This window comes from Aethalodelphis obliquidens, unplaced genomic scaffold (assembly GCF_003676395.1).
Source record: "Aethalodelphis obliquidens isolate GAN/ISIS:26980383/991018 unplaced genomic scaffold, ASM367639v1 scaffold8, whole genome shotgun sequence".
Taxonomy (NCBI): domain Eukaryota; kingdom Metazoa; phylum Chordata; class Mammalia; order Artiodactyla; family Delphinidae; genus Aethalodelphis; species Aethalodelphis obliquidens.
Window position 1 is genome coordinate 29,135,816 of NW_020837952.1, and position 13,467 is coordinate 29,149,282.

The following is a 13,467-nucleotide window of genomic DNA, read 5'->3' on the forward strand; positions in this document are numbered from 1 at the left end:
AGGTGTAAAACAACGGTTGGATGTCATTACTGTTGCTGTAGTGGGTAGTTTGGTAATTACTACATTGTAATAATACTAACAATAGCTATTGCTATTGTAATACACTCAGGGGACATGTAGTCAGACCATAAATGATCTCACAAATAATTTATAAAGTGATAAGTAGTGATTAAGTGTTGAACAGGTATATTAGAGTTCTCCCAAGAAACACAACTAGAATGAATAGGATATATTGGCTTATGAGGAGAATTGGCTCACAAGATTGTGGAAGCTGAGAAGTCCCAAGATCTTCTGGAGACTTAGGGGAGCTGATAATACCATCAGCTGGAACAATACCGTTCCAGTCCAAGTGCAAGTTCAAGTCCAAGAACCAGGAGTGTGAAAGGTATAAGTTCCAGTCTGAGTCTGGGTCCAAAGGCAGCAGAATAGTTATGTCCCAGCTTGAAGACAGTCAGGCAGAGAAAGCAGATTCTCCCTTACTGAACCTTTTGTTCTGTTCAGACACTCATGAAGTTCACCCATGGGAGGGCACTGTGTTTTATTCAGTCTATAATTCAAATGTTAATCTCGTGCAGAAACACCCTCAGAGACACATCCAGGATAATGTTTGTCCAAATGTCTGAACACCCCATAGCCCAGTCAAGCTGACATGTAAAATTAGCCATCACAAGTTGTACACACACACTCACACAAATATCCATACCAAAATAAGGAGGAAATACTCATGACAGTACAGTCCATGTTTCTGTAACTGGTCACATGCTTGTAGCTGATATTTATGCCTATCTTCTTCTACCACCGATTCTGTATTTTCTTTGCCTTCAGCAAGTACCTCAGCTGGTCGTGATTCTTTACCTGGTGGAGTGACCCAAACCTTTATTCCTGAAGCTTCTGAGCCATTAGTAGTGCTGCCTGGATTAGGTTGTTGAAGTTTTACATTGATCTTAATCACAGAGCATGGTAATAGTAAGAGACGCCCTACAGGGTCTCCTGTATTCTAGACATGCTCTTCCTTACCTCCATTATAGAATAATAGTCCAATATCCCTTGATAGTCAGGGTCAATCACCCCAGCCAACACCATAATTCCCTTCTTTACTTGTTGATTCAGAGGCATGAGGAGTATAAAGTGACCAGGTGGCAGTCTTAACTTCCAGTTCAATGGAATTATTGTGTCTCCTGGTAAAAACATTCTTCTCTCTGGATAAGACCTCTAGGCTGGTAGGGCGTAAGGTCAAGAGAGCAGGAACCAAAAACTTTGCCAGTGGGTCACTAGGAGTAATGATGTGTAGTGAATTTCCCATTTTTACCCTTTGATTCCTGGGCTCATGAATCCTGGCTATTGGAGAGACAGCACCATATATTGGATGCTGATTCTGAGCATATACAGCCTTCTGGAGAACCTAGCTGCAGTCCTGCAAGGTATTGCCATCTAGCTGTCACTGTAACTCAGTCTTCAAAAGGCCATTTCACCCGTTATCAAACCAGCTGATTCAGGATGACCAGTGAATTACATGAGCATGGGCCCATTGCCAATCTTCACTTGCTGTGAATTGAGTTCCTTGATAAGAAGTAATGTAAAACATGGCAGTAGATAAGGCATTCTATAAGTCCACGGGTGGTGGTTTTGCAGAAGCATTTCAGGGAAAGTAAATCCGTATCCAAAGTAAGTGTGTATTCCAATAAGAAAAAAATGCTGCCCTTATTATGATGCAAGCCATCCAATATGGTCAACCTGCTACAGGTAGCTGGCTGATCACCCTGAGGAATGGTACCATATGGGGGGCTCAGGGTTGGTCTTTTATGGCTGGCAGATTGGGCACTCAGCAAGGCCATAGCCAGATTGGCTTTGGTGAGTGGAAGTCCATGTTGCTTACACCATGCATGACTTTTATCCTGGCCACCATGGCCACTTTGTTCATGAGCCCATTAGGTGATGACAGGGGTGGCTGGGGAAAGAGGGTGATTCGTACCCACAGGATAGGTCATCTTTTCCCACTTAGTTATCAAAATGTTCCTTTGCTAAGTCACCTTTTGGTGAGCATTCACATGGGACACAAATATCTTCACATCTTTGCCCACTCAGAGAGGTCTATCCAAATATTTGTCATCAATTGTCCCCAGATTTCCTTGTCATCAGTTTTCCAATCATATTCCTTCCTGACCATCCAGCCAAACCATTGGCCATAGTCCGTGAATTGGTATGTCTGCACGTCTGGCTAATTACCTTTCCAAGCCAAGTGAACATCCGGGTACACTGCCTGAAGCCCTGCCCTCAGCGAGGATTTCCCTTCACCACTGTCCTTCAGGGATGTCCCAGCGAGGAACTGTGATCCTGCAGCGTCCACTTCTAGGAGGTCCCTGCATATTGTGCAGAACCATCTGTAAATCAGGATTCTCTTCCTCTGTCAACTGAATATAGGGAACTCCCCGTGAGGCCATAGATACAGGCTGAGAGAGAAAAGGTGGTGTAGCAGGAGTGGGCACCATGAGAATTTGGGAGGCAAGATAGGTGGCACAATACACTTCTACTTCTTTTCCCCTTGAATTGAAGATGATCCCTGGTGCTGTGTGATCAAGTGGTTAGCTATGTCTATTACACCCACATCAAAGTTATTGCTCATATAAAGACTTTCATTTTACTTTATGGCCACATTCTTTACCAACCTCCTGGATTTTTAAAAATTGTGCTTTGCATTGTGTTAATGTTTACTATGCTGAGGAGACCATATAATGTTGGAAAGACATGGATACATTCATCACTGCCTTGGGGAAATATGTCTGATGAACAGGGACGAACAGTCTTGGCTTGAACACATTTCCATTGAGCAGAGAGCAGGATTTTGAGACCTGGGGGCTAGGCCAGGAGAGGAATGGATCCTGAAGGAGAAAGGAGAGAAGGCTCTATATGCTTCAGCCAAGGCCTGGGAAAGCTGGGAAGACCCAAGCCTGGAGAGTCAGACTTACTCAGCCATCAAGTCCAAGCACTGGAGGTAGAATCAAAAGCCAGCGTAAAGAGCCCTAAATTGGAAACTGGATCCAGCCAAGCGGTGGGTGAAAAGGCCTGAGCAAATCAAGGTGGTTCACGCCATTGCTGTAAAAATTCCCAAAGTGTTCCTGGTTACTTCTTGTGGACCTCAGCCTGGCGGTACTTCTCCAGGACATGCAGTGTATGATGTCCATGCAGCACATGATGCTTTAACATATAGAGGAGAGTGAAGTATAGGGCAGAGAGGAGAAGAAGCATCATTTATATTCAAAACACCACATTTTTTAGAGCCCTAAACTATTTCATTTGCTCATGCATTTTTCACTTCTCTACAGGGCTATTTATACTTCATTCATTCATTCCTTACCTATCCCTTAAGTTATGGAGAAGATTTAAAAGGCCCTATGTAACAAAAAGAAATAATTCAATGGAATTAGAAGTGGAGAATTATGAAAAAGAAAACATGAACACAAATGGAAAACTGAAACCAAGTAGCAAGTCAGGGAACCATGTTTGTGTTTAATTCCTCAATATAAATGAAAACCCTCAAGAAAAATATGATGGAAGCCCATCTCATAATATCTTAATGGGTGATACGGTCAAAATGCAGACTAAATTGGGTATTCAAGAGCCGAGATGTCTCATCCCAGCTCCGTCACCCCCTTCCAATCAACGACGAGCCCTCGGTTTCAATTACCTCTCACATAAAACAATAATTATTGCTTAAAACAATAATCATTGCTTAGTGAAAAGAGCCAAGGTTAAGAATCAGCAGTGTCTAGATCTTTCTCTGCCACCTGACCTTGGAAAATTTATTAAACCTTTCAGATCCTCAACTTTTTCATCTGTTAAATGGAAATCATATGGAATTTAGACAATATGTGATGCGTGTAGTAGAACACACCATGACATTTGCAAATGTTCTATCACGGTAGCTGTTTAAAAATAAGGTATCGAAGCAAGTGATCTTGAAGGTCTCATATAGTTTCAAATTCAGATTCTTTGAATTAACTCTTTATCATATGAAATTTTAATAACCATTACTCTTTTATCAGTGTTTGCTAGAAAAATTTATCTGTGAATCACACAACCGATTATATTCTTGGCATAACCACTAGGGAACTCAAGAAAAAGAAATGGAAACTGACAGCAAAACTGACTATAAACGTTTGTAAATCCTCATAAAAGAACAGGCTGCAGATGAAAAGCTTTCCTTGGTTTCAAATGAAACTAAGTTTGAGACAAAAATTTATAAACCAAAATGCTGCGGTGTAAAGGAAAAGCACATAAGAGCTCTTTAGCTCTTATGGGAGATGCTTTCTCCCATCGTCTGTTTTGCAAAATACAATAATAATCCTAATAAAGAATTAATTGGAAAGCTACTTTGGATCACAAGAAATTATGACAAAAGGATAACTTCTCCAATGAATGTCATTGAAGTTTATAGGAAGAAAAACCACTTTTTCTAGGGGAGATGCTGGTTTGTGGGGGGATGGGCTGAGGAATACTGGTTCAGAGAGAAGGAGTCTGCAATGAATGGTCCTGATAGCTTCTTGGATGCTGCCAGAAGAATAGAAAAAGAATTGAAGATGGAATAAAGACAGGATATACCACGTATTAAAGACCTATTTAGTGATCAAAACTGCATCAGAAGCTTCACTTTGATTTCTTACTTAAGCCTTACAATATCCTAAAAGGGTAGTTCAGTTCTTTTTAATCTAGTAGGAGGGAATCAAGATTACAAGAATTACAAGGATTGAGTAACTGCCCAGGATTCAACTGGTGGTAGATAAGCGATAAACCATGATTAGAAAGTGAGCTTGTCTGACTATAAAACTTATGCCGGGCTTCCCTGGTGGCGCAGTGGTTGAGAGTCCGCCTGCCGATGCAGGACACACGGGTTCGTGCCCCGGTCCGGGAAGATCCCACATGCCGCGGAGCGGCTGGGCCCGTGGGCCATGGCCGCTGGGCCTGCGCGTCCGGAGCCTGTGCTCCGCGGCGGGAGAGGCCACAACAGTGAGAGGCCCGCGTACCGCAAAAAAAAAAAAAACAAACAAAAAACTTATGCCGTTTCCCCTCTGCCAGGCCGAGAGAAGGTTTCTCTTGGGAAGCCAGCTGCAAACCTATTTCAGCCGGGCTGGACTACTATTTATCACCACCACAGTAGCTGCCATCCTCATGATTGGGATACAAAGCATGTAGCTGACCAAGCGCAGGGAATAGTGTACATCTGTTCCTTTATCTCCTTGGGGGGTGCCGAGGAGGGAAGCAGCAGAGGTGAAAACCATCTGAGGCAGGGCACAAGGGTGCCTGTGGATGGCATCTTACCATTCCTTTCTCTCAACTTCTCTGAAGAGAGGGGAGAGGTTACTGATAACAATAATGTTAAAAATATCTTTACACAAACAGTATTTTTATTATTCATAGAGAACGTCCGAATATATATGGAATGTATCCACATTATTATATATATTTATATATATTATTTATGTACACATTATTTTACTTATATGAAATACCTTATTTTATATATGAATATATATAATATATATAAATATTCATATATAAAATAATGTGTATATATTATTCATATACATTATTATATACATACGCTATTCTATTCCTCTTCATGGCCATAATTTGTAGTTATGAAGAGGATATGAAAACAGAGAAATCTGAAGTCTAAAGTGCTAGCAAGTGACAGACACAAACACAAACCCAGGTCACCTAACTACCTTCTGTTACAATCCCAGCACTCACTAGAAGATGTCTGCCTGTTTTAATATAATTTGCCATTTTCACAGGGCAATTGCAAAGCTGACTTCCTATTTGAAATTAAGATTCTTTACTTCCTCAGAAGAAAGCTTCTATATACAAAATATAATGGCATAGTAATGAGCTCCCCTGAGTGTATCAACCCTCTATGCCCACCCTCAAATATTACCCCTCTTTTGCTTCCTGTAGTGTCCAAAGTAAAAATCAACAGGAATAGTTGGTGGCTGGGAGAGCATAGAAATTGGAAGTTCAAAACAGTTGAATAACGTATAGGAATAAGTCCTTTTGAATGGTGAAATCTTGGTTTAGAAATACTTCCTTTTTGGAAGAGATGCTAGGGTGGGGAGAAGGACCCTGTTATTTAGAGACAGACTGGGGACTATGAACAATCTCTCCTTTTCAGTTTCTTGTCTTTGAAAATGTGTGATGCTGCTAAAATAATTCTCAGCCAGTTGAATATCCATTGAACAAAAAACATAGATGACATTTTTTTAGATGAAGCCTCTCTGTTTCGTGCTAATTATATCTGACCACCGATATCTTGAGAGCAGTGCAAGGTATTCATGGGCGGTGTATCAGAAGTTTGGTGTAAGAAATAATTTCTATCCACCTTGTATTTGCTGACAACAGATGAGAACACAAACACAATAGGAAAATTCCTTTGGGGACTCCTGATCAATCATGTAGTAAAATGTGGGATTTGTGTACAATAATTTATTCATGTTTATTTCTTTGTTGAAGAATATTAAACGTAAAAAATTGGAACATCAACGCAGTTCATCTTAGATGTTCAAAATTATAGAAGTGGAGAAAAGAAAACATCTATGGCAATGATTCTGAACTAGTACTGAATCTGAAACATTGCTTGATCTCAAATTACATCTTTTACATCAACTTGGGAAATGACATAGCCATATTTAATTCCCCCGAGAAGCATAGTTCAGTTCCAACCATCTGCTAAATTAAGCAGCAGTGATTATAATGAACATTTACAACAGGCCTGATACAAAAGGGGATAATAACTTTATGCATAGGACAAAGTCCTGGGAGGCTACTGCAATCTCAAAGATGAAGATGGAAATTAGGAGAACAGATTTTACAGTGTACTGGAACTCTAGGAGTGGTGAAGGTCAAAGTGCAACATCACATTTCCTTAAATTTTTATTTCATTTTAGGAAAAATGGTCACCAAAGTCTATCAAACTACCAGTTTTCCAGATTTTTCTTTTACCATGTCTCATCAGATCACTAGTTTTTCTCTTTCCTGGTGGTAACGGAGATTTTGTTTTCTTGTTTATTGTCCCTTCCTCTGTGCAGGTACAAAAGTTTTCAGCATAACTTCTAACAAATGTAAGAAGACCAAAAAATTAAAATAGCTGGTCTCCTAAGGACCAATAACCCTGGAAGATGTGTCATTAATGAGTCTAGCCGTTTTCTTCTTTGGTCCTTGAATGGATGTTCAATGTTTCTGCAATTTTCTGGCAGTGTTTATTTACGCGTGCAGGTCCACACACATTTTCCATGAAACTAGTTGCCTCAGACTAGTATTATTGAGGTGAAATAGTAATAATAAGTTTTTCAGCCTTGCCTGCCCTGGAATGTTGCCTATGTTTATTCTTCAACCGGAGAAACTGTTTTCATAGCACAGGATCACATTATTAAATATTAGCAGGGACTCCTCATCAAAAAAGAAAAAAAAATTGTATTTGCACGTGGCTCCAAGTTCACAGAAAATAAAATGCCTTAGAAGCTTTTTCCTCCAGATGCCAACAGAGCTAATATGATAGGGGCACTAAGGCATCTGGGAGAGAGCTAAGTGATGTTTTAGATTTTCAAAGACATAGTTGTGTTGCTGCCTCCACCACAGACAGGATTTGAAAGCTTGAGAACAGGGGAACCTCCCTCTCCTTCCTCACGCACATGCCCACTGCCGTGGAAGATATGAGTCTTCCCAACAGTCTCACTCATGAAATGCCTTCCCTGAACTTTACAGTCTATGGAACAAAGAGGTCTGGAAATTGATTAAAGGCACTAATTATTGTAGTTGCATTTAGAGGTGCGATTGACAGGGCAGATCCCAGGGAAAACACAAATAGTCTCTCCTACTCTAGCAACTGCTCATATGTTCATTTACTAGAATTAAGCATGTTCAGATTGCATAATGCAAATAATATTCAGTTTAGGAATACTAGTGAGGTTAATATACACAGAGGTCTTAAAGGGCCTTTCTTTTTTTTATATCACTAATTTTACCTAGCAGAGTCTTTAACAAGGCTTTCTTCTTTCTTAATGCCATTTTGTAGGGATATTGGGATGATTCATTTCAAATAATATTGAACTCTGTGAAACCCAAAGACCCATGAGAAGATGTTTGCCCATCACCCATTCATTTATCCATCCATCCATCCATCCATCCATCCATCCATTTATCCATCCATCTATACATACATACATCCATACATCCATCCCCTAAACATTTATTCACTCACCATATATTTCTTGAATCACTACCATGTTTCAGGCACATAGTGAGCAAGAAAGATATAGTTTCTGCCCTCATGTGGCTTATATTCAAAATAGAAAAGACAGCATATTGAAAAGAATGATTGATCGGGTATTTTTGACAGACACTGTGTTAGGTTCGGCAAAGGGGCAAAGATTTCCCTCGGATGTCACTCCCAAGGACTTAATATCCTAGGCACATGGCCTCCTAGCCTTTCTAAAGTTTCCCACATTCCAGTAGTGACTCTGAGGCAGAAGTCTCCAGACCCGAGAGACCACATGGGCTAGTCCAGCTGATGTCTCTGTGGTAACCAGGGAGGACACATGCCAGACTTAATGATAAGCAGGAGTGGCGAGAAGAGGGAAGTGCCCAGTGAAAATGCTGGCAGTGTGCCAAAGCCACACAGATGATCGTTATCTTTGCAGAAAGGTACAGTATGCCTCACGTGAGAAATGTTAAACTGAATACAATTCCACTTGCTTAAATGGCAGGGGACAAGGATTTTTACCTGCTCTTTCAGTGAGGCTAACTAGAGAAGCAGTGAATGCACGTCAGCTGGAGAGGAGGAAATAGGTGACACACTGATTCTGGATCACCCTCACCTCTAGAGGCCACAGCCCTCTGGGGGTTTGGCTTCCTCCCTGGGCCATCACAAGGAAGTGCTTGTAGGATCCACAAACTTCTCTTCATTCCCCAGTCTGTGGGTTCTCTCCCTGCCTCTCCCACCCTGTGGTTGCAAATGCTGCTCTGGAAGACAGCAATACAATCGCAAGTTAGCAAGCATGTACAATCTGCTTTAATGTTTGTAGACTAAAATTTGTCTTTCTACCTCAGCCTTCCCAGTAGGTGCTCCATGTTGAACTAGCTCTTCAATTTTGAGGCAATATTTGCACTGTCTTGAAGAAGAACCAGGTTCATAGCCGAGTGCATCTTCTGGAAATGAACGCATTCAGTGAATTATTTATCGAGGCTCTTGGGTATATTACTGCTGCCTTGACAATAGCTTTGGCTTTTGAGTGAATTATGGGGTCTAGGGTACTGGCCCCAGAGAATGTCTTAGGAGGTCAGGAAAGTAATATGTTTTATAACATCACTAGGGTAACTGCAAGAGGTGTGAGAGAACTGGTGGATGTAAAGAGTTGCTTCTTCAGACAGCTTACATTTTCATTTTCTATGCCAGGTTTATGTCAAAAATGATATTTTGGCAGTGAAATAACAATAACTAAAGCAACTAGCCAAAATGTGGGAATTCCGTCAATTCAGTGATTTAGGATCAAGTAGACAAAATAACTCATTTTTAAAAAATAATTTTTGAAGGGAAAGATATTTCTGGATGTTTTATTCAACTCTGCACGTATACATAGCATAAATAAGGATTTTCTTAGGAAGTAGATGACTTGCAGCAACTGATCAGGTACAAAGTTAAAAACAGATGTTTTATTGAAAGCCATAGATTGTTTGCAAACTTGAACTCTCTTTGCCTTAGATCTGCCCTTACTTAAAGATCTAACACACTTTATATTTCTGTATTTTAGATAAAACTAATAGCGTAGACCTACGATTTCCAGCTCTGCCACGTCACATAGAATTATGAAAATATTTCACTTATCTAGTCTTCATTTTGTGATCCAGTGACAAAATAATCAAGTGTTTGTGTGATAGAGCAGCAATAATAATAAGAGTTCTTTGTTTCTATGATTCTGCCCCTACTCACTCTGTGATAAATTGATACCTTCTCGCAAGGGCTTGTAACTGTAGAGCTCCTGACTAAGACACGACATTCTGCCATTCTGGTCACTTCTCTGATCATCCCAATGATGTCTCCTGTTCCTCAAAAGGCTAGTGTTTGGTTCCACATCTGGTTGGTCTTGCTTGTGGCTCAGACCATTGTGTGTCCCATTCTTTTTTTTTTTTTTTATGCGGTACACAGGCTTCTCACTGTTGTGGCCTCTTCCGTTGCGGAGCACAGGCTCCAGATGCACAGGCTCAGCGGCCGTGGCTCACGGGCCTAGCCGCTCCGCGGCATGTGGGATCTTCCCAGACCGGGGCACGAACCCGTATCCCCTGCATTGGCAGGCGGACTCTCAACCACTACACCACCAGGGAAGCCCGTGTGTCCCATTCTTGTTGCATCCTGCACCAACTATCACACCAGATATGGAAAGTTGACTTAACATCAACCTGAACCACATGTATTCATATGGGCCCCAAGGTCTTGCTGCTTTATGCCCTCAGTATCTCACAGGTCTGTGGCAAAGTGATTCTCATTTTATTATTATTTGCATAACACTGGTTCTCTGACACTTTCATTCTCCAGTGACTATTGATTCAACGTGTATGTGTTTAGCATTGTGCTGGGTGCTGGAAATAGAGTTTTGAGCAAGACAGACACAGTTTCTGTCCTAACGGGGCTTAGAGTCTAATGGGGGTGATAGGTGCAAACGAGTAAATCAATCAATAAATTATTGTTTAAAGATAGATATTGAAGAAATAATTACAAATGTAAGGGATGTTGCAAAATGGGAAGTAAAGAGTGGTATGAAAGTGTATATTGAGGGGAAATTAAACAGCCTCAGAGGGTCAGGAAAGGGTTCCTGAGGAAGTAACATTTAAGCTGAGATCTGAGAGCTGAGAAGGAATTAAATAAGTAAGTGACCGTGGGAAAAATTGGAGGAAAAGCAATGGTGCCTCAAGCCATGTTCAAAAATGATATTCTGGCAGTGAAATAATTAACAGAATAACTAAAACAACTAGCTAAAATGTGGGAATTCAGTATATTCAGTGATTTAGGATCAGGAAAATGTGTGAAGACCCTGCATTCCCAGAGATCCAACCCCATTTGAAGAGGTCAAATGAGAGCACTGTGTTTTCTTTAATGAGGTTGGAAATACCAATGAAAACCAGATCAAGGGGGGCCTTGTAAGTCACAGTAAAAGGCTTAACTTTTATTCTAAGATAATGAGAAACACTGAAAGCTTGATTTAAAATATTTTAAATTACTAAATATTGTAAAAGGACAAAATAATGTAAAAAAATAATACATTAAATACCTCTGTAGTCATCATCGAGCCTAGTAGTTTGCATTTGCCTCACAGGGTTTGAAGAAATAAAATATTTCACTTCAGCTAAAATCCCTGTCTTTCTTCTTCTTCTTCTTCCTCCCTGTCTTTCCAGATAGCCACTTCTTTCTTCCTCCCAGATAGCCACTATCCTGAAGTTGGAGTATATCAGTCCTATGTAATGATGTAGTATCTAGTGAAGCTCAAAAAGTACAATCCCCATGACCTTGCATTTGTCTTTTAGGTATCTATTTTAGAGACCTCACTTATATGCACAAGAGACATTTTCAAGAAACTTAATCACAGCATTTTTTATTACAGTGAAAAAGTGGGACTAACATAATAGTCCTCAGTAGAGGGGTAAATAAAGAAACCCTGGTTTAGTCATACAGTGGAACCCTGTTCATGAGTTGAAAAAAAGTGCCTTGGAGCTTATGAATAGTTGAGGATAACATTTAAAAAATAAGATGTTTAGTTAAAAAGGCAAGTTCCAAAGGAATATCTAGGATGTAGTTCATGTATAAAAAATTTAAATACATAAATAAAATGGTATCTATTATATATGGAAGCAAATATATATAGTGAAAATGTAAAAAACATTCAAGCTTCTAAGCAGGGAGATATACAGTAGAAATTGCATTTTATAAGCTCAGTCTGGCTTCAGTTTTAAGAATGCAATCACAAGGGTATACCAGTAGAGTACATTACAATATATTACTCTATTATATATATTATAGAGTATATTACAATATATTACTCTATTATATATATTATAGAGTATATTACAATATATTACTCTATTATATATATTATAGAGTATATTACAATATATTACTCTATTGTAGTCGAGAAGTTGAACAATAACTGGAACTTTGATTAGGGAGCAATGTAGACAGATTCTAGAGCTATTAGAAGGTAGAATTTTTAGGATACATGTTTGGCTATGAAGGTGTGAAGGGTGGAAAGGAGGCAAGTGACTTTCGAGTTTCTGGCTTGAATAACTTGGTCACTTGTGCTTCTATTTACTGATGCAGGGAACAAGGATTGCATTGACAGCTCTGGGAATGAGTGGAGGTAATAAACGCAGTGTTTGAAAAGTGAATTTGGGTTGCTTTCTTCAACTAGAGAAGTCAGGGATAGATGGGAAATGGACCTGATGGTCAGTAGAGAATTCTGAAATGGAGATAAAGTTTGAGGAGGTCATTCAATTTGTAAGAGTAGGTAGAATTGATTAGACACACAGGATGAGAAGAAAATATGGCCTAGGACTGAGTCCTGAGAGACATTAAAATGTACTGCTGTCAATGGAGGCAGAGAGGGAGAGGCCATAGAAATACGGGGGGAAAAGAGATGGGAGAGAATATGGAATCAGAGAAGCCAAGGAAGCAAATTATTTCCAGAAAAAGGGAGCAGCTAACAATTTTGAATGCTGATGATACTTCAAGCAAGAGAAGGGGTGAAAAGTTGGATTTTGGGATTTGCTGTCTTGAATTTTGCTCTATAGAAGTCATTAGTGATATAAAAGTGAGCATATTCAGAAGAATGGTTGGGCTGAAAGCCATTTGGGGTGGGTTGAGAAGTAAATGGAGGAGTAGAAGTGGAGATAAGCAAGAGGAAGCGATATCTTATATGAGTAGTTTGGGAAGGAAAGGACAACCGTGGGTAAGAACTGGGGGATTAGGAAGCTAGGGTGAAGGGAATAACTGTTTTGTTTTTGTACATTTGTTTCTTTAAGATGAGGCAAATTTGAACGTGTTTAAATGCTGCTGGGAAGTATTCAGTAAGGAGGAAGAGACTGAAGATATAGAAAAAAGAGAAGATAACCAATGGGTGAGTTTCCCCAAAGAAGGTGAAATTCAAAGCATTCTACAATGATTTATTGTTGAATTAATTGATGCATGAATAGGAAGAAGGATGTCATTTCTCCAGAAACAGCAGTAAAGCATAAAAAAATGGCCGTGGTCATCAATAGGTTTACTGATTTGGGTAGCAGTGAACCGAGGGTTTTGATACCTGATCGCTTTTGTTATCTCTCTGAGGTGGGAAGTGAAACCACCTGCCAAGAGAAAGGAGAGGGGTAGGACATGGAGGTTTTAGGAGAGCAGAGTTTGCAATAGTTGTGGAGTGTTGGAATGAATTCTGG

General features: G+C 39.9%; 1 protein-coding gene across 1 annotated transcript in view; it reads left to right on the forward strand.

Moving 5' to 3' along the window:
* TMTC2 (transmembrane O-mannosyltransferase targeting cadherins 2) overlaps positions 1–13,155 on the forward strand; it is a 429,464-nt gene extending 416,309 nt beyond the window's left edge. Inside the window, exon 12 of the mRNA XM_027107120.1 lies at positions 13,060–13,155. Coding sequence (XP_026962921.1) covers positions 13,060–13,074 — 15 coding nt within the window. The 3' untranslated portion in view covers positions 13,075–13,155. The remainder of the gene's footprint in view (positions 1–13,059) is intronic.
* The last annotated feature ends 312 nt before the right edge of the window (positions 13,156–13,467 follow it).